The 27008-nt window shown below is 41.0% G+C and overlaps 1 protein-coding gene and 1 long non-coding RNA gene across 2 annotated transcripts in view; one reads left to right on the plus strand and one right to left on the minus strand.

Moving 5' to 3' along the window:
- Positions 1–12913, plus strand: part of LOC309574251 — a 61573-nt gene extending 48660 nt beyond the window's left edge. Inside the window, exon 8 of the long non-coding RNA XR_014226504.1 lies at positions 12282–12913. This is a non-coding gene — a long non-coding RNA (uncharacterized lncRNA). The remainder of the gene's footprint in view (positions 1–12281) is intronic.
- Positions 1–27008, minus strand: part of SWAP70 (switching B cell complex subunit SWAP70) — a 35553-nt gene that overhangs the window by 2284 nt on the left and 6261 nt on the right. Inside the window, exons 2-11 of the mRNA XM_082283732.1 lie at positions 24695–24835; positions 19788–19961; positions 11788–12015; positions 9129–9275; positions 8766–8874; positions 7336–7517; positions 3850–3957; positions 2503–2669; positions 1523–1721; positions 84–180 (exon numbers count right to left, since the gene is read on the minus strand). Coding sequence (XP_082139858.1) covers positions 84–180; positions 1523–1721; positions 2503–2669; positions 3850–3957; positions 7336–7517; positions 8766–8874; positions 9129–9275; positions 11788–12015; positions 19788–19961; positions 24695–24835 — 1552 coding nt within the window. The remainder of the gene's footprint in view (positions 1–83; positions 181–1522; positions 1722–2502; positions 2670–3849; positions 3958–7335; positions 7518–8765; positions 8875–9128; positions 9276–11787; positions 12016–19787; positions 19962–24694; positions 24836–27008) is intronic.

Here is a 27008-nt window from a genome sequence, read left to right on the forward strand (position 1 = left end):
CAGACTTCAATAAATCACCAGATAATGTAAGTACATGAGACAGAATGAACACATATTTTTTAACTCTTCTGTTGATAACTCACCTGGCTCTATTAATCGAATCAATCCCTCATGATGAGCTACTTTATCTTTCCAACTCTTGGTGTTATTAGCTGCCGTTTCTAACTTCTTCTTAACCTCCTGAAAAAGACACAGCCCACTTGAAAAGAACAACAACTTAGTCTGTTCATATAAACAGATAAAACACCTTTCAAACCGAAAGCCAGAACCATGCTAATTCGCCCAGCCCTCTGTTTAGTGTGGAACCATCCTAAATAATTATTCACCACCACAACCCTCCCCCCAAAAAAAGTTGTCAAACCAGAATCCCAAAATAACAAGGTTTTACAAGATTCTGTAGCTGTGTAATGAAGACAGTCTTCATTCTTAAGCCTAGACTGGTCTTTTGGGCAATTCCAAATAGAAGGCTAGAATGTTTAATTTTTTCTAAAATAATTGTTTTGTGGAATTTTTTTGTGGTTTTATATGTCTATTGTATTCAGCCATTCCTCTGGAGTAGTAAATGATGTTTCACACACAAAAAGCCTGAGATGTCACCTAAAAAAAAAGCCAAGTACTAGCCAGAAGCAATCCTGTGATGGTGTGAGATGTAACACCACCCTGGGAAGTTGTAAAGTGGCCACAACTACCCCAGCTGGGCCCTTGCTTGCAGTGAGTGCAGCATTTGTGTTCTGTGCCAGGCAAGACAGCTCCCTGGCTTGTCCTTCAGAGCTCAGCCCATAAACACCCTTCCCTGTTAAATACAAACCCAGCCAGGCTTTCTTTCCTGACCTAAATAAATGCAGGATCAACACCTCTCTAGCCCTGGAAAGTGTACAGCACTTCAGCCTCTGTACTTGCTGGACTCTGGCTCTAATTTCTTCCATGAACACTTACTGACCTTCCCCAAAAACACTCAGTGGAGCAGAGAGCAGGCCTGGCATCTGGGACAGGAGGCACTGCTGCACATTGAGAACCTGAGCTAATTCCTACCTATCCTTGACATCCATTCAGTACTTAAATACATTTTTGAGGAGTAGGTGCCGACAGTAACACATTGACTTTTCATCTGTAGAAGACAATACCGTGCCATGACATCATCAAAGCATTGCAAGAATTACTAACTCAGAAGCAAAATGCACCCAGTTATGGCAGCAGTGGGACTGCACATGAAGGGAGTCTGCAGCAGAAGACAAATGTACAGAGTATTTCAGGATATGACTGAGCTAGCCTGCACGCAAATTAGGACAAAAATAAATAAAAGAGGTTCAAAGGTGTGTCTGAAACAGATCCTCTTCTTCAAATCTATCTACTGGTCTAGAAACTGAGTAAAAACTAGAAAAAAACAGAAACAACCCAACCATCCTACCTCTTATTTTAACTTTTGTGCCATACTAACCCTTAAAGAAACATAATATTGAAGAACTTCAAATTCAGTCAATCTACAGATGAGGATGAGAGGTTGATGACCAGAGCAGCTCACCTCATATTGCTCAAGGGCCTCCTTCCTTTCCAATTCAAGTTGTTTCAGTTGCTGCATAGCCACTTGAAGAGCCTGTTCCTTCATCATTCTCTGGTTTTCCAGCTCTTGCTTCTCTGCTTCTGTCATCTGAATGGTCTGTTGCTGCTGCAAATGCCATTTTTCCAGTTCAGCTCTCTTTGCTGTCTCCTCTTCCAGCAATCTGCAATGGGGATTGTGATGTTAACTGCACTTAAATGTAAGTTGTATCTGTGTAGGGAAGCAAAATTAATTTTTTCCTCTTTTTCTTTTTTTAAGGGAAAGAGAATATTGTTAAAAAAAAAAAAAAAGCTTGGGAAGCAGGGAAAAAGTTATTGTTTGTTGGCTTGCCTTCAGTGTCATGCCAGCAGTGCAAGCAGTCTGACTGCTACAAAGGGCTATTCAGAAAATGTAGTCAATAATGCAAATACACAGCACAGAGCCCCAGAAGAAACAGGCATGCATAAGTTATCTTCATTGTCTTAGGAGGACTGAATATATGAAGAAAAAAACCACACTCCACAAAGCCCCTGTGAGGAAGAGGAAACTTAACCCTTTATCATTACAGTTTAAACCTGTGATAAAACACAGCAGAAAGTCATATTTACAGTTCCTGCTCTGTAAAATAAACAGCTGAAAAGCCTGTGCAGAGAGATCTCAGCTTTTCACAGGCTGATATGCACAACACCTGATGGAAAAATAGCTGCACCTGCTTTTCCAAGATTGCTGAGCTTGCCCTCTGCTAAAGGCTAATCAGACATATTCTAAAAATCATAAATAGCAGCTTCAGCCTTCATATATTAAGGAAAAATAAAACCTGTCCTGTGTTTGGACTTGAAGGTAGTCCCCCATTCCAGCAGCATACCCAAGAGGCAAACAGTCATTAGTAGCATGGCACAGGTACTCACTATTGGCAGGGGAGGGGTGGGGAACTGAAAGACTTTTCTACCTGGTCAAAGCCATACCTGGCCTGAAGTTTCCTCACAGTCTCTTCATCTTGACGTGCCTGTTTCTCATCCTCCAATGCTTCCTGTAGCTGTTTATACATTTCTTCCAGTTCACGTACTCTTTGTAAATACTGTTCCAGTTCAGATGACTTCTGAGCAACCTGCTCTTCCATTTTTTGTCTTACCTAGCAGCATAAATTTAGGACACATGAGCTACAATTCAACTCAGGTTTCCAATTTTTAAAGGAATTTCCAGGTTTCCCTCAGGTTATGTTTTCAGAGACAAACCATTTCCTGCTGTCTGCAGAGCAGAACTGATAAAATTGAGGCCAGATCTGCAGATATGGAACTAATAGCATTTAAAAAAAAATAATAATACAGGCTACTTACATTGCCCTACTTCCTGCAGCACATGATTTTTACAGGGGTTCAAGCCTAATTTCAGTCAGCTTGATCTTGTTGCTTAATTTACAGATAAAGTGAAGAAGACAAAGGTTGTAGAGAGGCCAGACACAAATGTCAGGCTGATTTAATGGCACTATTTTCACTCCCTCCGTTGGCAGCAGTGTATCTCATACACTTACATCTCTGGATGATGGCACAGGATGGATAAAGGGCTGGAAAACAGCTAAGGAGGTTGGCATGTCCTGCCCCATTGGTCTGCAGCCTGCTCCCCTGAGCTGACCCAAATCCCAGTGACCCAGAAAGGGATTGTATTCAGGAATTCACGCTCAGCCCAACAAGCAGCACTGTGTGCATTAATGTTCTGAGATGTCCCATCACATCCACTTTACTTTTTCTCCTTCTTTTCCCCAGCTAACAGAACAACCTGACAAAGCCCTTGAAGACTGAAAACGAGTTCTTTGGGGAATTCTCAGTGTAGCTGAGTAGTAACAGTATTGTAAAGCAAAAATATTTCTTTTTTTATATTTGTGTGTATAATTGTAAAAGAACACACAGCATAAAAAAGCAATTGTTCTAGGAAGACATAAAATGCATTTTGATTATGCCTGATTCATTTTGCTTATTCATACAAGTCAAGTACTGGTCTCAGGTTCTCCATCTCTGAAAACTGCAAGGAGAACTTCAGTCTGCATTTATCCTTCAAACAGTCAATTTTTCCCCAATTTTCCAATAGTATTTAACTTTTGAATGCTGTACAAATTGTAGCCAGGCTGTTCCAGTATTTGAATTCACCAGTAAAAATACTTTATTCCTACATCTCAAATAAATGCAACACAGGTGGCGTTCTCCAGCCTCCTGCAAAATGTGCAGAATCCTTTCAGTGGCTGCCTGTGAGGGAAGCCCTTGCTGAACACGACTCCCTATGTGTAATAGCAGCAAAACCCCTCATGCACTACTCACCATTTTTTCTCTCTCCAGCTCCAAACTGAAGCGGTCTTGTAATTCAACTTGAGTCTGAAGTCTTTTCTTCTCCTCCTCAGCAGCACGAGCAGCTGCTGCTTCCAGTTGCTGGAAGAGAAGGGTGGGGGGTAGGGGGAAAGAAAAGAAGGAAAAAACCAATTTGGCAAAACTAAATCATTTTGAGGGAATGGAACTTGATTTAACAATTTTTGGTTTTAACAAAAATGGAAGAAGCCTTCAAAATCATGAAGGCACCAGCTTGGGTTTTTTAATGTCTGAGACTATTCTCAGCCTTTAAATATAATTGTCTATCTTGATTGTTTGCAAAATAATTTTAAATTTACCAATGTAAAGGCAATTACCTGACTATCTCCAAGTTTCCTCTGAGTCCTGCTTTGCTCAAGAAATCACTGTATTTCTTTCTCTACCTCAATGGGATAGAAAACCATTATGAAAAAACACATTTCAGGCAGGACTGCATAGGACTTCCAATAGGGAAAACATGCCAGCACGCACAGAGTTCATACAGAAACAGAAATGAGAAGCACTGAATTGCCATGGGAAAGCAGAAGTGCCACTAACTTTGGCTAGAATAAGTGATTGTGCCATTGTGAATCATCCCTCTAACATCCCCTAAACTGCCAAGTAAGGTAAATAAAATCCTGGTTGATAATCATCACTTGAAATTAGGCGGAACATTAGCTAAGGCCTAAGAAACAGATGCTGGTACCTTTCCACCTTCTTGCATCTTATTTTACTTTTGTTCAATCTTGATTTTGCAAATAAAGACAGTGGTCACAGTTTTTCCTTTCATCAGGATTTCAATCCATGCAAGGTTAGAAATCTTCAATCACTAGCCAAAATTTTACCAATACTGAAAACAAAACCATTCTTTCACAAAATTTTCCTAAGAAACTTATTTGATGCTTCTTTCTTAACATGCTGGGCTGTGGAAAATGTTTCCACAGAGCTTTAGTAAGAGCAGGGCACAACATAAAAATGACATGGACCTGTTGGACCAAGCCCAGAGGAGGTGACACTGGGACAGTTTGTCCAGAGAAGCTGTGGATGCCTCATCCCTGACAGTGTTCAAGGTGAAGCTGGATGGAGCTCTGAGCAACCTGGTCTAGTGGAAGGTGCCTCTGCTCACAGCAGGGGACTGAAACTGGATGATCTTTGAAGACTGCTCCAAACCAAACCATTCTATGATTCTGTAATGCTCCTGAAGGTACCCCATTTAAACCATCCTCCCTCACCAACCTAGACGAACTTATGAGATGCCCCAATGATTAAAACTGCCAAGCCAAAACTTTCACTCTTTTAAGTGCTTGTAACATCACTCTGGTCTGAAATAAATGGGAAGAAGTGAAGGAGAAGGCTCAAGTTTCTGGGTTTATGTTGCAGAACATAGCACAGAACTGCTCTCCTTTGCAAGGCTTAAATGATGCCAGTGTTTTAGAAGCAGCGCTCCTCCTCTGCCAGGACATTTAAAAGCATGTAACTGTGGTCAAATCCAGGATGCCTACTTAAGTGAAATCTCCTCTAGATTTCCTTCCCCACTCTGAAATTAAACAAACATTGCCAGTACTGAGCTGAGAGGGCGAACGTGCAGAGTCACAGGCAAGGGCAGGTGCCAGGCCAGTGCCAGAGAGCTTAGCAAGAAAATGCTGTTTGTCCACTCAGTATCAGCAACTTCCTGCTTAATCCACCACCAGCTGCTCCTGGCAGGTAGGTTACTGGGAACTGTGCAGATCAGGGAAAAGCCACAAGTGTTGGAGGGGGAATCAACAGGAACACACCATCCCCAGCAGGTGTTAGATAGCACAGTCTCCAAAGCCCATGCAAGACCCCAAACTGAAACAGAAAGGGTGCACACATTTGGGCATGCTCTCACACAAAGAAAACCTTACCTTTCTGTCAGTTCAATGTGCACATGTCAAAATTCCATTAAAAATATGAAAAAAATCTATTTTAGACATTTTGAAATACTCTACTGCAGGAGCTATGAGAATACAAACCAGTCCCAGAGCACACTTTGGCAGATGCTGCATAAATGGTGGCTCACTGCCATCAGGAGCAAATCAACCTCTAAGCTTCCCAGAACAATCCAGTTTCCTGAAGCATTTACAAAGCTTTTTCCTTGAAGAACATTTTTCTAACTAATCAAACACTCTCAGTTCCTCCAACAATGTACCTCCCCCCTAGTTCCACTTAGGCAAAGTGCAGTAGCTCATGTCAGAGCCTAAGCTACTTTCCTTGAGAAGTCATTTTAACTCAATCCACTTCAAGAGATGCTTCTGGCCACAACTCTCTTTAGTTTACCCATTCTGATTTCTATCAAACTCCCTGAAGCCTGTCAACATCCTACTGCTCCTTTGGGGTTGCTCTCATGTTGTCTCCCCCCTAAATATTTTTCCATAAAGTAAACAATGCAGAAATCCAACATTATGATTTCTGTTAACAGGTACATTACTTACCAGTAGCAGGTAACACAGGCTATCCTTTACTGTCTATTTTGCATTCTGAATCTTAAACACATGGTAGACTACAGGGGCCAAAATTAAATTAAAAAGTGGTTTTCCACTGTCAGACTCCATTGAAGGCAAACAGAATAATACCTACATCAGTACTAGTCAGTGCAAGATTAATTTTGGAAAAGACAAATTTCTCCTTGCCACAAATTGTGACAATGACAAGACTTTTTAAAATGTTTTTTTTTTTTAATTATTTTATTTGCTTTGTAGACTCAAACCCCTTAATACCCTCACAATATTTATAGCTGCAAAGATCACTGAAGATTTTCTAAGGGCTAAAATTAGTAGGTTTTATTTACAAAAAACTCAAGAAATGATGCAGACTTGTCCTAAATGTGAATGCAAAAAACTTACATTAATTTAAGGAGGTAGTGGAGACCTGTAGAGTAAGCACAAAGGAATGTCTGGATGGCTGCAGCAGCAGGGACTCAGCAGCCAAAATGTGAGGCAGCAAGTGGGGAGGGTTTGAATTTGAATACTGGGTTCTAAGCTGTTTTCAAGGTACACTCCACACTAAAAGCTCTCACAGCAAGAAAAGCCACATCTTTTTGTTTTAAAGACAGAAATTATAGAAATTACATCCGTGGGAAGAGAACAGTTCCCATAAACAAACAAATCATGTGACAACTTTGGGAAAATATGTAAGAAAATCTTCATGGAAAGCCCCAGGTTTGACAGATGTGTCTGACAGAAAAGGAAAACAAAAAAACCCCAAAGCAACTGAAAATATTGGTCTCTCCCATCCCCAGACACAATCCGCAGAGCTGGCAGGTTCTACACCAGCCTGACAATCCCTTGCTCAGTAGAGGGGCCTGAAACAAGTGCAGCTCCTCTGGAGGAGTTTGCTCAATGTGCCTGAACAGGACAGAGATGCCCAGTTACTCTCCAAGAAGCCCAGTTCAACCACAGGGACTGAGCTTAAGGCTGGAAGCTCGGCAGCTCCCAATCCCACCTTCCGCACGGTCTCCAGTTCCTTCTGCTTGTTCTCGTTGGCCGCCTGCAGTTCCTTCATCTGCCGCTCCAGCTCCTCCTGCTCAGCCAGCAGCTTCTGGCGCAGCTCCTTCCGTTTCTGGCGCGCTTCTTTGTGGGGAGGAGGGCTCCCCGCCCGCAGCAGGCTCACAGTGCTCTGGATGGCTGGAAGGGACAGCAAGAGAGCACCACTGAAGGGCAATGCTCAACTTTCTGGACAGACTTCGTGAATGAATACCTGTGGTGCTGTGCTGTCTGTTGTGTTGGGGATTTAATGTATTTTTAAATCAGAAAGAACTGTTGTCAGTTGTCCTAATTCTCATCAGGCTGGCTGTCAACGCGAACCAAAAGTGAGACACCTAGCTCTCAGCACTGGCTGCGTGCCACAGGGGTAAGGTCTGGCAATTCCACTGAATTATGTCAATTCCAACATTGATTTGTAACAGGCCATGGACATATGCATCCCTTATATGCCCAGCTACAAGAAAAAATCCCAAAACTTTGTGATTTCTTACTACCTAGACTCAGTGACTCTAACCAAGAAGTAGGATGTTATCTGTCTTCCCTAGAGCCAACCTTAAACCCTGTATTCTTACAGATATTCCAAGGGAAAACTTTCTCCCAGTAAGACAGTAGCTCTCATTCACTTACATGCCATGAGGAAATATTTAAGACAGCAAAACTGAGGAGTGGCACATGATTTTGGTATTTTATTCACCTACCATAACCATGAAAAAATATCTCCTTTTGAATCATTTGTCATACACCTGACTTTGGTGCAATGAAACACATGCTGCAGGTAAAGAGGGAAGTGCAAATGAAAGCCCACAGCTCCAAATATTTAACTGCTGCACATTCTTCAATGGCATTGGCAACAACAGCTTTGCAAGGGCTTCTGTCTCGCTCTGCAGATGGATGTACCCATCACACAGCACATATCTGAGAAGGCTCACAGGAGGAATGATTTTACCATGGGAATAGAAGAGCAAGCCCTACTCCCAGCCTTGTCCTCAGCTCACCAAAACATATGGCTTTAAGCAAAACTGTAAAAGCAAAGCCAGTATTTTATGGCACCAAAATGAACAAACTTTCCCTTTCTCCCCAAAACCAACAATTTACAAGATTGCTTCCCTTCCCCATTCCTAGAATTACAGCCAAGATAGAAAAAACAACTATTATAATCATTATAGTTTGGCTATGGCTGCATAAATTGAGGCACCTACATGACAAAAATCAATTTCCCTTACCTGGATCTTTAGTCCTTCCTGAGTCTCAGGCCCCATAAAGATCCATGTGCCCAAAACACAGACATCAAAAAATCCCAAGACCAAAAATTTCAAATTCGAGTAAAGCACAGCTGTAAGAATTCCACTAACCTTAACTTTCACGTACCTAGACTTTTTGAAACCTCACCTTGAATCCATTCCTGCTTCTTCTTTTTATCAGAGGCACTGATCTCAAAGGTTTTATCAAGACATTTTATGAGAAAAAGGCATTTTTTCCCATCTTTGTCAGGCAAGGCCTATAATGGGTAACAATAAAGATTAGCTTTGCAAACACTGAAATCTAAATTATACAGTCAAGCAGCATCTATGCAGTTTTGTGTCACAGAGCTACAAACACCAGCATTAAGAGCCTTTATTAAAAGGATGTTTATGAACTGGTTTTATATAAAACAAAAAAAATCTCTGTTAAAAGATATCAGGAATCAATCCCACACAAAAAACGATTAATTCTTATCTTTAGAGACATACATAGTGTTTGGAGTGGTTTTACCTCTACACAACAGTTGCCATCCAGTATGATGTCTCCCTTCTTGTCCTTTAAATCTTCACTTACATAGTAGGAAATAATATTGGGTTTTAGCACAAACCATCGTTCCATCCAATTTTTCCGTTTGTGACCTTTTTTCAGCATATAGCCCTGTTAAAAGCAACAGATCAGCTGAAATGTCTGGCTTCTGATGAACCATCTGGTCTCTTGGTTATGTAAAGCTGTAAAGACCCACTAGAGCACACAGAAAAGTTACCTCATGGCCCCAAATACTTACAAAGTTAGCCAGTATTTCAGCTATACCTGCCATTTCTGTAATCACATTCCCTAAATACCTACATACTTTTGTCTGACTTCTAACTTCAAAAAAAATCACATCACAGATGAAACTGAAACATCAACATCAATATAAGCTATGAACAAGCCATACAGAAAATACACTCAAAGCATTCCAGATTAAGAGGATGAAGGAGTTGGAAAGAAGACCAAGGAACATTTTTCTGTAATGGCTTTCATCTAAACCAGTTTTTGATACATGCAAATGTGCTTGTATTAAAAAAAAAATCAAAGATATAAAGAAATGTGCTGTGGCATATTTAAGCCAAAGATATCTTCCTCTACAGGTCTGAGGAGAAAGAAAACATTCAGAACAGTTGAAGAAGCGTTTTTGTTTAAAAAACAAACCAAGCCAAACAAAAACCCAAACCACCCCCTACATATACAGCTTATCTGTGCTCAGCTTTTCTAGCCACTTAAACACGTCCAGAGCCAAGGCCTTGCCTATTCCCATGTGCCATCCCACTCCCTTGCTCCAAACCAGGAATGCACAGAGAAACAGCTTTGTTTGCCATCTCCAGACTCAGGTCTGAGCTCTGGGTGGTTGCAAGGTCATGTGAAGGACTCCTGCAGCTTCAGTCTTTCATGCTTTACACAGTCTAAATCATAGCCAGGGCTTTTTTTCCCTTCCTGACTTACCAAATTTGCTTTCAAAGCCAAGTCAGACTAATACTTTCCCCACAAATTTCTGCAAAATCTTTACCTATTACTTCAGTATCAGCTGCTTCTCATCTTCCAAGAGCCCACTGAGAGCTCTGTAAAAGCACAAGCTTTTCCACACCAACTATCACACGAAGGACACATCTTTCAGAACACTAAATACCACAGATTTAACTATTGCTGCTACCTGCCATAAGCCTTGGAGATCCAGGATGTGTTCAATAAAAACGGTAGCACGACGCTTGGTTGCAAGACCATGCGTCATTAATTAATACCTTGAGGCAATTATATGATTACTGCAATAAACAGGATGATTCTGTGAATCAACAAGGTATCAGGATACTGATACAGGGAACTCTGCTCTCCATGGGGCCAGTAACTGTCCCAGATGCCCAGGAGGCGCTGGGCCAAATCCTGACACTATTTTTAAGTGTCAAGGAACCATTCAAAGGCACTCAGACATCCTTGATAAAGAATCCCAGGCTCCAAGAGAGGAAAGAAAGGAGACACAAAACAAAACAACACAAAAAAATTGTGTGGGGGAAGACACACAATGCAGAATCAAAACTGAAAAGAAATCCAATTTCCTCACAAGTTTCAAGTAGGACTGAACTGACACTGGTTAATTTATTTTCATGGTATCAAACAGCAGAATGACTTCATTTTGCCCTCACTTGACTTTATGTGTGTGTGTGTGTGTCCCCAGCCCTCACCTCCAACAGGCAACCAGCAGTTAATAAAAATAGACTTTTGCATTGTTCTGTGGGTATTCTGAAATAATTTCCTGTGCCAAGACTTTCTGATGGTTTCTTCAGAATAGCTTTGGAGAGCCTGCCAAGAAAGCCTTTGTTTCTCTCCTCACCAAGAAATCAAAGACTAAAAAAATTCTCTTGCCAGGTAAAAGTCAATTTTAAAGAGCTCTCTAGGTAAAACTCTGCTGTGACCCCTCAGGTCCCTGTTGTAATACTTACAATTCCCGTGAAAGAAATGCAATTTTTAAAGGCATTCCTAAACTGGTAATTCTGAAGAAAGAAATTGGCTAAGAATACAAAGGCCAGCATGACTTCTGGAGTCTGAGTGCAGGTAAATAACTTGTCGGCCATGTAGCCTGCTAAGCAGAACAAGAAGGGAGAGCCCTCTGGTTCCTCCACACCTTTTTGCCCTGTTGAAGTGGGGCAACTTAGAAGCCAACATTTCAGCTAGAGAACACCCTGGCCCAGACCCTCTTGTTTGAATACAGAGGTGGTGCCCAGCACAGCTGCATTTCCTACAACATAACTGAAACTGCAGAAAAGCATTTCCAAAGGCTGAAGAGCTGTCATCACTTTGGGAACTGAGAGCATGATGCAGCTATTCTGTGAACTAACAAGCAGCTGATACTAATATAAAATAGGCCATATTTCAAGTCAGAGCCCACTTCTTTCTTTCATTTTCTAAAAGCAAGCTCTCCCAAGAAGCAACTCACTCATAATACTGCTACAATCACAACAATCTGAACAGTAGTACAATTTCTTTTATAAAAATAAGCTCATATTAAAGAACCCTTATAGATAATTTACCTAATTTCCTCCTGCTCATCATTCAATAGGGTAACGAAATTTGAGTACAAATTGAACATTTTCTAATTAATGCAATAAAACATTCTACCCCTCTCTGTGGTTCTTACCTGTTTGAGTACATCTAGTATGAGCTCATTAAAGACTTCATTGATTGCCATGGACACTGTCTGCCTGTCCATTCCTTTACTGAACTGCCCACTTCCGATGAGATCAATCAGCTCCCATGCAGAAAGACCCTCTCGACTGGTGTTGAGAGCAATCTTGTAATGGTCAAACTGCTCTTGCTGCCAGCCTGCTCCCATTGCTTCGGTGATTTTTTTAAGTAAATATTCAATCTGTGCAGAAACACAAACAGAAATCCATCACTTGCAGCAGGCTTGGAAATCAAGTGTTTCAGAGCTGTAAAGTAAGCTTCTCCAGAGACTCTCATTACAGAGAGATTCCTATGCTCACATGTAGGCCCATAAACGTAGGTGGTTTAATTAACAAAGGTTTTAAGTTCCTGTCTCAGCTGAACTCTTGACTGCCAAGCCCGTCCCACAGCTACTCTCTCCAAAGTAAAACAAAGAATTGAACCTGACAGCCTCATTTAATATTTCAGATTCCTACAGAACACATGGGACCTTCCCTGCAACAGCTTCCATACTGTGATGACTGAAGCATGAGAAAGCACGAAGTTTCAGAAAGTATTCCTGTAAGCAAAAAGCAAACAAATTACAAAAAAATAAGAAAAGAAGGCCGTTTGGACAAGAAGTGAAATGAAAAATGACCAAATGATCTACACCTGACCCCTCTTCTCTAGCTCTCAAGCACTGCATCCCTGGATACAATCCTGGCAGTTCTATCAAGAGAAATAAAAGAACAAATCTTTCACATCTGCTTTTATTGTTTCCCAAATAAACTCTCCTTGTCCTTTAATCTTTCATCACTCTGTAAGCATTACCATGCACAGGACAGTAACACCAGTAACACTAGTCAAAACAAACACAAGAATGAAAAAGAGGCAAAGAAGGCTGGGGTTCTTTAGCCTGCCTTATACGTTGGTTTTAAACTCATCACTGTTCATTTGCAGTATTTTAAACTAACCCCATCTACAGCTTTGAGCACATGCAAAATGCTTTTAATAACTCTCTAAACAAGATAATTGGTGAGGGCCTTCCTGCTACAGCTCAGAGTCACCTTTCAGCTGGTCTAACAGCATTTTGAGCACAAGTCTCTACACAAGAGATTTGGGAGCACAAAGAAATAAAGAAGTGATCCTGTTGTACCCCCCCCCCCCCCCCCCCCACTTCACCATAAGGACTCCCAGGCCTCAAGGTTTTGATGCAGCACAAGTGCTAATACTGTGGCTGAGGCTTCTCTCTCCTGCAACTAGTACAGCCAAATCCCTTCCTTTCCCTCATGTCTAGAGTCAGGAAACACAAGTGTGTAGTAGAACAGTAAATTCCCAAATTCACCCTACAGATGGATGTGCTTTTCCCACTATTTCAGTTGAGTGACTGCTCTTGGTCTCACAGCCCCTACTCCAGCAGCACGTGGGTAATGCTACAGCAAAATGGAGAAGCTGCAAAGCTGCTGCAGGGCCAGGAGGAAAGCTCCTGTCCCACTGAATGAACGGGAAGTGCATTCACCTCCAAGACGTGGCTGTCACATCCTCCTCAAGGAGAGGACAGCCCAGCCAGGCACAGAATATGCCTCCAGAAACTGTAGAGAGCATTGTTTTTCATTTCAGCTTCACCAAGTAAGGCACTTCAGTATTTTTTAGCTCCTCATGCAGTTCTTACTAGCAGAGTCTAACAGAGGCCTCTGCAGAAGTGGCATCCAAATTCACAGTCTTTAACATAAGCTTTGCTGATTTTTCACTCTCCAAAATCCTTAAGTTAAAAAAATAATTCAAGGCTTTCAACCATCAACTACCATAAATCCTCAGTGTTCAGTTAAGGGCAGGAAGCAGCTTACTTCCTACTCCAGACAAGTTTCATAGAAAAAAAAAAGCAACCCAAAAAAAGCCTCCACAGCATACAAGAACAGGAGCACTGCAAAGCTGTTTCAAAGCAAACCTCCTAAAACCTTGATTTTTACCCATATCCAAAGCACATTCTGCCACTCTGCTCATTCCCTTTGAGCAGTGTCAGTTCTGAACTACGATCCTGGACTTTAGCTGGAAGGAAAGCTAAAACAACTCAAGCTTAACTAGGTAGATAATATAACTGCCAAAATGCTACTCAGTAATAATAATAAAAAAATTTAAAAATATGAATTCTAACTTTAAAATGCATTGCTCCAGAATTTCACAACCTCTTACACTGCTTGAGGCATGGCAGCTCTCAAATTCCTTTGGTTCATTATCTAACAGAACCAGGTCTCACTTGCAGACAATGGAACACACACACAAAAAGAGCATACCTGAATTATTTTTTTCTCATTTCTGCTCAAGCCATATGAATAAAATGTGGATCAAACTAATGGTCTGGAAATGAAGCAATGTAAAACTCTTGGCTAGTACATGTTACCATATAATACACTAAAACAAAGCCAACGCATTGTTTCCTTTAATGTCATTTGTACACATTTTATCTTATTTTGGTTCACAGAATAGATTTAACCATTTAAGTCTGTTAACCCCCATCTACAAGTCACTGACATGACCAGAAATCTCTTATAATCCCACTAAAGTACATAAAATATTCATTATTTTAAAATACATTAACTCTTCTTAACTGAAAAATGGCCTGTGCATCTTACAATTCAATTTCTAAAATTTAAAAAAAAAAAAAGTTTCAAGGTTTATCTTGAATTCAGTTAAGTAGATGGCTAACCAAAGTCCCCAGAAAAAGTTAACCTGATATATCTGCTCAACAGTAACAGTGACTGTTGCACAGTATGAATATGGAAGTATGAGGTAAATACAAAGAAATAAGTTGCACCAGTGTGACAGCAAATAGAGACATGCTCAAATGAGGAACCTCTGAGAGCAAATGACATTTCCCCTCCTCCACAGAGACATGTCAACACAGCAAGTAACTGACAAATTAAGTCTCTTGTCTCAAATATAACCTACTCTTGTGGTTAAAAAGCAATGTTGAAAAGCAAAAGTGAAGCAAAGTTTGCTGCTATTCTGGTGGGACCTTGCTTTCAGGTCAAAAATATGCAAAATAGAGGTGCAAAAATACCAGGGAGTTGTTAACACTACATACACCAGTAGGGACCAAGTGGCTCCACACTACTAAAACCAGCTTCCATCTCAAATCAACAGAAACTTTTCAGCCAGAATTTTGTCAAGAGGAATCAAAAATAATATGAAGAACAGAGCTCTAACATGAGTCTGTTTGGGTGCCTCTTTCAGAGGGCACTTTCTTTTCCCCATGTTTCAGTGCCTATTTGTTTTCCTTATCCAGGTATTCCTTCTTCCATAGGGAATAAAGTATCACAGATTTTTCACATATTCTGCTATATGAGTGGGTCTCTTAGAATAAGAAAAATAATGCCTTCATGCCCGGCAGAGCACAGCAGACAAGGCTATTCTGGTTCACACTATTCAAATAAGGTTTATGATTTTAACAGAGCAGATGTTGAAAGTCTACTCACATTGTACAAAATTCTGTGGGAGTATATGTTACTGGGCAACAGCCATGAAAGCAATCATATCCCCTCTCACAGTCATCATGAACCCGTTCTCCTCATCCCATCAGAACATCACTTACATTTAAGTCAAATATTTGTTTCTTCCTTTCCACCAGAAAAACCGTGTTCCTTATCCAGTGTAAGCCACTACCTTCTTTCTTTTTTTCAAAATTAAACCAGTATTAAGTAAAGTATAGTAAAGGTCAACCCAAAAAACAACCTGCTGCATAAGGTGAAAACTGTATTTCATGCAGCAATCAAGGAAGAAGGCAGTGAAATGGGAAGAACTGGTTCAAGTCTTCAATGTCTAAAAATCTTCCTAACCACAGTCAAACTTTTAGAGATCACGGGTCAATTAAAATCCCACACAAGCAGCTTTCATTCTCTTTGTATCAGTTTTGATGTTATTTCTGAAGGGCCAAGGGTCAATTCCCAGTATTTCACACACTGTTTCAGTTTCTGGTACTAGAATGCAAAACAAGGAAGAAAACGTGGTCGTAAGAAACACTTTCTCTGCAAGAATGCCTCCAGAAGAACCACCACTGGATCAGACTCTCACCTCCTCAGGCTAAGAAAACATCACCTCATTTTCAAATGCACAAAAAGCCACACAAGGGTTGGTCCTCTCAGGAGGATTGGAAATACCATGTGTTAATACAGTTGAAGACTCAAGGACAAGTGAAAAATGACTGTACAAATCTTTCCTCCTGAAGCCAAAAGCAGCAAATATGCTTGGTTTATTTGAAACAAACTGTGAACAGTGGATGACAACACTGAGTATGCAGCTTGCAGTGTGTGTATCTGTGAGTTTCACCAGGAAGGATGGCGCAGAAACACAACTAACCGCACACCACAGCTCTCGGGCGATAAAGCATTCCCAAGGCTGCAGTCACATGTCCAGAAATAAGAAAGGGGAAGTGTTTGAAAACCTTTTTATAAAGCAGAAAATGTCTAGTTAAAAAATACCGAGACACACACGAGTCTGTAACAACTAAGAGGGGAGTTGTAATGAAAGCTCAAGACAAAATAGAAATATTTCTCCTCTTGTGGCTTCAGTTCTCTCTACCCTTTTTCCTTTTCCCTTACTTTATCCTTCTCATGGAAGAGGTAATGCTTGCAAGAGCTGAAGGAAACACATGCTTGGATGTCTGCATCCCAGATGATCCAATGGAAAACCTGGCTGTGGGGAGAGGAAGGAGCTCCCACCCGGCCCCCGCTTTCTGCCTCGGCACATGAGCACCTTTGCAAAATAGACATTCATGGATCTCTGTTCCTTCCCAGCTCTCCCAAGTGCTCTCACCTGCCCACCAGTAGGCTGCAGAAGGAACACTGGAGTGCATGGCCAGCTGTGCCCAGTGCTCCCAGTAGCCACCAGCTCCTGTCTGTGTCACCTGACTTCTCCCCATAACACGGAGGGATCCTCTCAAGCTTGAAGTCACATTCCAAAACTGCACATCCCAACCCAAGCCCTTCCCCACACTGGATTTTACAAACCTTATCTCCCTCAAGTGCAGGGCTGACTTCCCTGCTTTCAGGGCAGGTGAGGAGCACAGGCCAGTCACTGCCTCTGGCTTTCAGCCTGGCCTCTGCTAAACAAGCAGCTTCTGGCCCTTGTGTCACCTCTCCACTGCTCCAAATTCTTTCTTGGTAACTCCTTTCCTCACTTTGCTTTCTAAAGCTCTTCTCAGCCTGCATCTCCCAATCCTTGCCAAAGTAGCCTCTCTTCCCCTCTCTGGATGAGCTTCAGCCATTCCCTATTTGCTGCCCATTCACCACTTGGGCAGGGAATCAAGACTTTACACTTTGTAGCTGGGGCTAACAGCCCCACCACTTTCAGCTGTCTAATATGAAAGGCCCAGTACAGTAGCACCAGTGCAAAAGTACATGACATGGGCAAGAAGGAAGGACAGCAGCTTCAATATTTAGTCAGCCCACTGCAAATAAGGTGAAACTGCACTCAAGCAGGAGGCTTTTCCAGATAGGAGATATGAAATCTATAAAATGACTGCAGAAACCACTTATTTTAAAAATTGCAAAAAGAAAAAAAAAAAAGAGGAAATTCAGACTCCCAAGCAGGTCTCAAAGAGCAGCTCTTCCAAGGAGAAAGAAAAGGCATCCTTACAGCTACATGAGGTTGTGTTAGTACATTCAGTGGAGACCTAAGAAGTCTTGCCATCCACAAGGTAGGATGAAAAAATCTTCAAGGGATCACCCTTCCAACCTGAAAGTATGTGGCAAGTTTCTCAGTTACTTCTAAAGTGGAAAACAAACAAACAAACAAACAAAAAAAAAAAAAAAAAAAAAAAAAAAAAAAAAAAAAAAGCCAAGAATGTGGAAGGGAGGCAGGAGGGCAAACAGCTGGATCCCACACAAACAGCTGGATCTCTAAGCCAGAAACTGCAGTAGATTGTGTGTTGCAATAATTCTCAGCCAACGATAAGAGCAGCAGTCAGGCAGGGAAGGAGAGCCTGCTCCCTGGGTGGGAAGCTGCAGTCACACATGAGAGGTTTACACTGCTCTCAGCAAAACATCAACAGCACAAACAGCAGGGCTTCCATCCCCCTTCTCCTCTCTTCTTCACTTTGTAAAAATCCCCTCATTTTATAGATGACCTGCAAGCCATTTTGTAAATAAGGCAGATACAAAACATCTGAGAAAAAGCAAAACTGACTGAAATTGAGACTTTGCATTTTTACTTTGGGAATTTTGTGCCAAGAGTAGATGAGTAAATGCAAAATTTTCCAGAAGTGCAGAGAACCTGATGCAGGACCAATGCAAACCAGAAAGGAGTGTGTTCAACAGACAGCATTCCTCTGGTGGCTGATTACATTACCTGTGTGGTCTGAGTGAAGGTGGAGTGAATACAGGCATTGTATATGATAAGAACAGAGCAGCCTTTCTTTGTCAGTCAGGCTCTGTAAGCTTTCTTTAAACAAATTGCACCATTTAAGTCTTGCTGTAATCAAGGAGATGCAGACATAGATCCACAATCAGAACTTTTAAAATAATCCAAGTAGAAGAGCAATACAGGTTAACCTGGACATTAAGGACGGGAAGGAAAGCAAACAACAGCACATAAAAAATCTGGAAATCTGGCAAACCTCAGCTCAGTGCTGACTCTGCAGCACATCTGCCAACACACAGACATGCTGCCATTACCTGGCAGTAGCTACAGAAAGCAGCACCAATCTGGGGCTTGCTTGGTGGAGAAGGAGTGCGGAGCAATGCCCCACAGCTGGCAGGGCTGAAGCTTTGAACCATGCCAGCAATTTAGGAGATTGGAAATGTCTGCCCACAGGTAAGCCAGGCTGCACAGTGGGGAACACACTGACAAACCAGAGCCGCGGATTTGAGTCCTGGTTTTGGCATTTATTAGTGGCTCTGACCTACCAAGCCAAATTTGGCACCACTAAGAAAGGAGCTGTCTTAGCTTTTATAACCATGATCCTGTTTCCCAGAAGCAACAGAAAAAAATGGGAATGCAAGCAAGAAGACTGTCTCATTTCTCATGGAAATACAGCATGCCAGGTAGGGCCCTGGCATGGGCCAGTCTGGCAAAACCAGAAATGTAGAGTGAAAGTCTCCTTCTAAAAAGTGAGTGAGAAAGCAAGACTGAACAGTTTATTTCGATAAGAGAGTTATCTGTACTCGAGGGTTTGGCACACCTTGGAGTCCAAGAGTTACGTTGTCAGTGGCGTGTTAACAGGACTGTTCTGATCCCTGGCTGTTCAACAATTTGCAAATATTTATTATTCAGTCCTCCAGTGCTGAACTGCAAACCACTGGAATATGTGTACACAGTTTTGCAAGGGATTATTTATGCCAACAGTTCTGATCTTTTTGCTTCTTTCCCCACCCATCCCCAAGGGGAGAATAGTGGAGATACCAAAATCTTGCTTTAGGGTTAAAATACCTATTTGAGTGCTGCCGATACTTGTTAATGAACTGAAAGTATAAAGAGATCTCTCTGGTATTATTCCTTTTCAAGCAAGAGTGAACAGGTGGTAGCTGGTTTGGATCAGAAACACATCATCAGAAAAGCTTGTATTGGCCTTTTCATCAGGAAGGTGACATGAGACTGAAGACTCATCTTGCAAGTCACAGTAACACAGAACAGAGGGGGGCATTTTTTTTTTCAGAATCACATTGATGCATTGACCTTGCAAAATTTTAACTACCTATAAGCAAGTGCAATGATGAAAGATCACATCGATGCATGTCCTGTTTATCCTGTTTAGTCCAGGCTGTTTAAATGACAGACACACAGAGCTATCAATATCTCAAATATCCTGTGGAAATCCCCATATACGCACCCTGGAAGACAGAGAAATGCACCTGAGGCCTTACAATACTGAAAGAGTGGAATAAAAGTTTTATATTAAATGATATTTTCTCTTAAATCTCTAGAGAGTACCACACTAACATAGGTCAACTGGGACATTAAGCAAACTGGTGTTAAAGAGCTTAAGTTTTTGTTCCTTACCTCCTCAGGTACAATGATTAAAGGGTATTTGTCCTCTGACAAGAAGTTAAAAATAACCCACACTTTAAATGCGTCTTCATCGCTAATCAGCAAGGGACTTTTAGAGAGGTTCTTTTTAGCACAGAGAGTCCAGCACATCCTGTTGAATTCAACTTTGTCAAAGTTTCCTTGAACCTAAAGAGAAGAAATTGAACAACAACAAAGAAATTGATATGCACAAATGGCACAGAATAACAGACAGACAAAGTTTATCAGGTTTCATCATACAAAAAGCATCGAGAAAATTGCAGTTTGCACAAAACATCAAGGCCCAAAAAGAGCACTGTAGCAACCAAGTCTGACTTCCTGCATGGGGTAAAATAAAGAATTTCTCCTAGAAAAACTGACATCCAACCTCCAATTTCTGGTTGAGTTAATTGCACCCTGACTCCATGAGAAAGAGGTTACACTGCACTCTATGTTTCCTCTAGCACATCACTGGCAGCTTCCAAACCATCCCCAGAACTGTCCTAGTTCCAGCTGCTCTCCTATTGCACTGACTTACTGAGATGTTATACAGCAAGTTTGGAAACCAGCATAGCCAAATCTGGATATGCTAAAAGGGATATTGGAGCAACAACTGGGAAGGACCTTTAACACGTTTTTTACTTCATATTACTCAAACTAACTCTTGCAGGGTACTCATGAACACAGAATAATTTTTTCCTCAAATGCTAATCCACTTAAAATCTTTGCTTTTTCTCAGGCTTGCAAATCTTCATCTCATTGATACCAAAATTCCTCTTGTTTTCATTATCCTCTGTCATACCTAGCAGCTGCACCTACAGATCTGTGAATTATTTATATAAGCAAGAGCTCTGATTTACTGTTTTCTTTTTAAACCCTCATTTAAGTTATACATTAGATCTATTTATTATCTCCCCACAACTTAGCAATGCTATTTCTTTACCAACGTGTAACTGATAAAGGCACGTTTGGCACCGTAATGGAAACCCGTTTGAGATTTTGGAAAACGTCTAAAAAACAGGTTCTTGTTCTCACTACCTCTTGTGGTAGTGAGACCAGTAATGGCCAGTGATTTTTTTTAGGATAAGCCAAACCACAGATCTTAGATGCTTCAAGAGCACCGATGCAAACAGTATGATTTCCTATCCAGTCTGGTAAGTGGTCAAATATAGTGACCACACCACACTGGCTCAGTCAACGACAGACATGGGAAGTCGATGAACTGATGTGGGTGGAGGAGAAAAAGAGAAAAAAAGACTAAAAAAGAAAGACGGAAGTAAACAAGAAACCAACCTGATGACAAGAACAGTCTCCAGGCATAAAAGTGAGACTATGAATGAAAACCATAGACTATGCATGCTTGCAGAGGCCACCAACATGAGTGGAGATGCAAGAGGCTACAGGCTACAGTTGTCCTTTGAATTAGATGACAGCTGTAGGAGCCAGAGCTACTGCAGCCACAATTTCAGCATCTGTCTTGTTTGCACACGAGACATGGATTTCAATGAAACACCAACTAAATGAACAAACACCCTCTGGATGGAGGACAAGAAGTCAGGACTCCTTCTTCGTTCTATTTACCAGCACTTCACTCTTTGGCTACCCCTGCCTGTGGTTTTTCTGTCTGTCCTCCCCACCCTGTCCAATGAACCATGACCTCTTTTCCAAAAGCACTTTTCCCAGCCTGATGGTGAGCAGTTCCACCTTGGAAATGTCCTAGTGGTGCATGGGTTCTGCTAACACAGCAAAGCCAGACTGCAGTGCCTCCGACACTCCTGCCAAAGCGCAGGTCACCTGCAGCACATCCCTGCCACCAGGACTGTGTGACAGTCGAGCAGGAGGCTTCAGAACCATTTTACTCCAGGGCAACAGGTCCTGTGGTGCCAGCAGTCCCACTTTAGACATGTAAGCCCTTTTTTCACAATACAGACTTGATTCTGAAATGGACTTTGTGGGGCCCACGTGTCATCCAGAACAGAGACACTGTTTAGGAATTATCCAGGACAATAATTACATCAGCACACAAGCCCTGGCTCTCCAAAATAATAGTTCCAAAAATATAACAAGCACTGGTAGTGTAACTTGCATTCATGAAGTTGCCTGGAAGATGAGATAACCTGAGGTTTGAACAATGTCCTTCTTTGTCTCCCCCCACCATGACCCTTCCCTGCTCTAAATAAGGTCTGCTGCAAAATACCACCATTGCTATTACTGAAAAGGAAACATTTTCAATTGGTATTTAAAGATGTACATTGTAAATAACAGAACATGCTAAAATATGGTTAATAAACCAAGTAAAACAAATTATGAAGACATCGTATTGGCAAATCACAGCTCCTTCCTGAAAGAGACATTTACAGAACAGCACAGATTTTGCTTCAGATGCAAGAAAATCCTAGATACATCTATCTGCTGAATAACAAGATGCATAACACTAGAAATTATCAATTAGGCAATACTAATTATTCAAACTATTTACTGAAATTAACTATGTGGATAAAGGAAATTAGTTGCAGCGAATGTACCTCATTTAACTACCTTGTCTTTCTTGACAATTGTCTTTTCTTGATGCCTTTTCGTGATGATTTCTTGGTTCTATATAAAGAGGCTTTATTGCAGGGGTAAATCAGCACAAAAAACCCACAAAAAGTTACAACTGCACTTAAGAGTACAATGGAAGTTATTTCCAGAGGTTACAAAGTCCTCTCAATAAAATTCTAAGTCACAGTTACATATCTATTTTAAGAGAAATTTAAGAAGTCATTCTTTAAATATTTTATGTATGTCTTAAAACAAAATATCTTAAGATCAAAAAACCTCTCATGAGCCAGTGGCTCTTGCTTGAATCAATTAATTCACCATAAGATGCATGACTGGAAATTGAGAGAACTTCCTGTGTATCTGGGGTATAAAGCATCACTCCTTTAGTAACTTTGCTTACTAGAATATACTAACAGTGATTTTTCTACAATCACCCCATCTAGAAGAACAGATTACGCCTTGGAAAAATAAAGAAAGGAGTTTCTTGTTTGCTTTTTTCTGCTTGTTTGTTTTAAAACAAAGGAGACATGCTATGAATCAGTGACTTCATCCCTCCGCATGTTGTCTTTTGGCACTGATGTAAACTCATCTCTAAAAGAAGAGAAGTCACAGTCAAGATTTTTCCAGTCCAAAAAGATAGCCTTCTGCCAAAACAACTTCACTAATTTTCTTGTTTACAAGCATTTAGTCAGGATCAAATAACAGGAAGTTACAGGTAGTTTAATCCTGTTCCTTAACCCTTTCATCTTTTAAGATTAACTGATGATATGGATATATCAGGCAATCACTGGAAGCCAGATCAGTATATGAATAAAACACCACAAGAAACTACACACAGTCATGCTCTCCCCTTTCATATCTATTTATTGCTATAGCCAGGTCTGTCATTTTCAGACAAAAGTGTTTCTTAAATGCAATTTTGCTCTTAATTTCCATAACTATTATCCCTATAAACACCTTTAACAATTAAGCATTTTTATATTTGAAAAAGCCATACATATGTCTTTTGGGTTTTCTTTATTTAATGGGTTGCTACTGCCTACAAAGAGTATTAACCCACCGTGGTTCAGCCTCTCCCACTGTAATCCTTTGGTCAAAATGAATTAAGGCCTTTTCTTTTTTCCCAGAACTTGTCTACAAACTGCTTGGTCTCCACTGAATCTTACAGGATCTCAGACAGCCAAGATGAGATTACAACTTCTGAGGGACAAAGTAAGATTCCTCAGCATCAAACAACCAAGACACTAATGAGGCACCTTTAAATGTATTAAAGGCCAACTCCCACACATCAAATAGGACACTCTCGGAGTGTCTCTCATAGTCTTTGGGTATGAGAGAAACACAGACTAGAGAGGCAGAGAAGCTGATAAGTCTTTGCTAGATATAAGCTGCCAGACTGCATTATATATATCACATTTTCCACTGCTATTAAATGAAGGAGCAAAAATCAGCAAACAGGGCTGAGGAGTTTGCATCATCTGCAATTGCTGCATTGGACTTCTCAGCAGTATGTAAGTTCAGGACTTTTTCACATAGCAAAATAGAGCAAACAGCTCTATATCTCTGCAGCCACAACATCAAAGTTTGAGGTTTTCTGGGGTTGGCCCTCAAGTGTATGAGAAATCAGTGGTGTTGAAGCTGATGCTTCCAACATGACGTGAGCCGCTTTTGCTGTCCAGCCCAGTAAGTGAACAGAAGTCAGAAAAAAAGCAGGAAGATCACTGTTTGGGGTTTTTTAACTTTCCAACCCAGTGACTACCTATTTTAGAACATGATGGAGAAGAGGGCGGGGGGAACCCTGCTGTCTTTCCAGAGTTTCTCCCGAAACAAGGCACAACGGAAGACTCAAAGTGCTCAGACATGTAAGGAAAGAATCTGCAAGACAAAACTTCACAACATGCCCTAATGTCACCCACTGTAACTCTCTGAAAGGATCTACTTATTACAATACTTTGTGACAAACAGTGAAGATATTTTTGCCCTTTCTGTTTGCAAAGGAGGCTGTGACAATATTCTGTTATAGCTCTAGTTTAAAGTGGGTCAACCTATAGCTCCCAGACACTTTCAGATAAATTCAACCTGAGGTGCTCTACTAATATGAACACAGTTCTGCATGAACACAGCTTAGGCAAGGGCCAGATGTAACAGGAAATAGAAACCAAGGAGAGAGGAGGTAGAGAACAGTGCACCCTTCCATTTTAGGCACAGGCTCTCCAGAGTAGCCGCCCCATGATGACCCCACAAACACACTCCCAACCATTGTCTTCACACCAGCAGCAGCCTCCTGCATGCACCAGTTACTGCAAAGACACTCTAACAACAAAAGCTGAAAGCACAGAATGTGAGAATTCAAAACTTACCTTTTCCAAGATGAATTTGTTTAGATAAGGCATGTAACCCTGATTGGAAACTGGTCCTTCATCATCGTCCCTGAAGTGCTCTTCCAAGGCCACTGGATCATGGGGAACGTTTAACACTGTGCACAAGTTGTGAGAAAGGACCTAAGGACAGAAGAGAAACCAGTAACACTGCTGTCAGCCTTAAGCATGTTCCCTCCAGAGCAGACCTGTGACTCCAAAGCCATGTGCAAAGTGACACTTTGATGTCACCACAAGTTCTGCCCCACAGTTTTGTCAGAAAGCAAAACATAACTAAAGAAATCCTGATTCAATGGTTTCAGAGAGCTGCACGTTACAGAGGCAATGTGAGCACAGAGAGGTCCAGCCCTAGAGAACTGCAAATGCAGCTACACAAGCTCCCCTTTGTACATATATACCCATGCAGCTGCAAACCAGGAGAGGCATGCAGGAACACCACAGTAATATTTGCAGAGTGAAGTCAGATAGCTATCAAAACAACCACAAACACCTAGCCCTTGAAATTATAAATATTTATACCTAATGAAAACGAGTAACAAAGAAAACAACTCAATATGTAGCTTTAGTTTACAAAGAAATTACTATTCAGATGAAAGCATTAACTACGGATTAATCTCATCTGCTTGCTTTTGGGCTGCATCTCAACACTGACCCCATGTTTCAGTTGGCAAAGAAAAATAATGTTACAGAAAGGGGAACGGTTTAGGTGTGCTTCTCAAATTTTTATTTTAAAAAGCTATTTGCATGAAGTATCTCAAGAACTTGACACCCACCAGCACTCACGTCTGTTCTTGAGAAATGACCTTCAAGAAGAGACTACACACTTGACTAATTTTAAGGAAGTACTGAATTACTGAAAACTAACTGGTAGCCAGCACATCTCAACTTCTTCAGCCTGAGCTTTGCAAGCACAGACCAACACCTCAGTACTAACAGGAAGGCAGAGCCTGGGCAGCAGCGACTCCTGTGCCACCAGCACAGGAAAAGCAAAGCACCATCCCTCCCTTTGTTTTTCACCCTGTCTGGAGTCAGGTCAGACCTTTAACAGGCTGCCCACTGCACCTCAAGCACTGGGGAGCTCTCTCCCTTGGCAAGATGCAGAGCTGAGCCTCTGAAGATCAAGTACCACCTACATGAGCTGCGTAAAGGATTTAACATCACATGCCCTGCCATGGTCTGCATGGAAAACATGCAACAAAGGCAAAAAATACAGCTAAACAAAATTACAGAGGTAAAACAGATCACATGTTTTGAAAAGGTATGCTGCCAGTGATTTTTTTTTTTTTCAAATCAACAACTTCATGGAACAGAGTGCGACTGAATTTTGCGGGTTTTACAGAATTTTAAAAAACAGACCCAAATGATGCAAAGAGGAAACAGTAAAAAAAAAAAATGTGCAGAAAAGTTATAAGCATGCCTATTTAGGTGAGTAGACATAAAGCAGTCAAAGATGGAGTAGCTGTAAAACAAGAAGTGAAAGTCTGAAGTTGTCAAAGCCTAGGAAATCAAACCAAAGCTACACACTTAAAATGTCTGGGCTTTCCCCCACCCACCTGCCCCCGAGAAAAAAGAAAAAGTACATTTACTATTCTGATGCGTGATAAGGAGACAGCAGAATCTAAGTGTTAGTTAGCAGAAAATACTACAAACATAGCCCAAGATGCATACTCAGTTCAGAGGAGAATTCCTTTCTACATACCTCTGAAGTGAAACTTGCTTTTGGAAAAAGAGATATTTCCATGAGAAATACATATTTTCACTGATGTATGCTAACACTAAGATATTACAGTTAATAAGCTATAGAAATTTAAAAACAGTTAAACAACAGCATCAGCCATAGCACAACAAAAGCTGCACTTCCCAAAGCAGCTAAAGAGTGTTTAGAAGTTATCACATTTCACACCACTCTCCATCAAAAGTATATCACTTCAATCTATCCTTGTCTCTAACCACCACATCAGATCAAGTATTTGAGTCCATGTGACGTGATTTATATATGGGGTCGGGGAAACGTACTATCATGTGTGTTTCCCCTTCTATTTAAGGCTTCTGTTGTTATTTATAGAAGCCTGAGGGATTCTTGAATTTCTGAGAGATAGAGGTGATCACTGTTTTCCAACCACACTGTAGTTGCTAATACTATAACTAAAAAAATACTCAGCTAATAAAAATATTCTAAAAGCATGATGGATTGCAGCTTACTACTAAAGTAAATTAAAAATCTCAATAAAATACTTTCTTATCATGTCCTTTCTACATATCTGTCTTCTCCTTTTTTTGGCCTTCTTGCTGTGCT

This window comes from Coloeus monedula (assembly GCF_965178545.1).
Source record: "Coloeus monedula genome assembly, chromosome: 6".
Taxonomy (NCBI): Eukaryota; Metazoa; Chordata; class Aves; order Passeriformes; family Corvidae; genus Coloeus; species Coloeus monedula.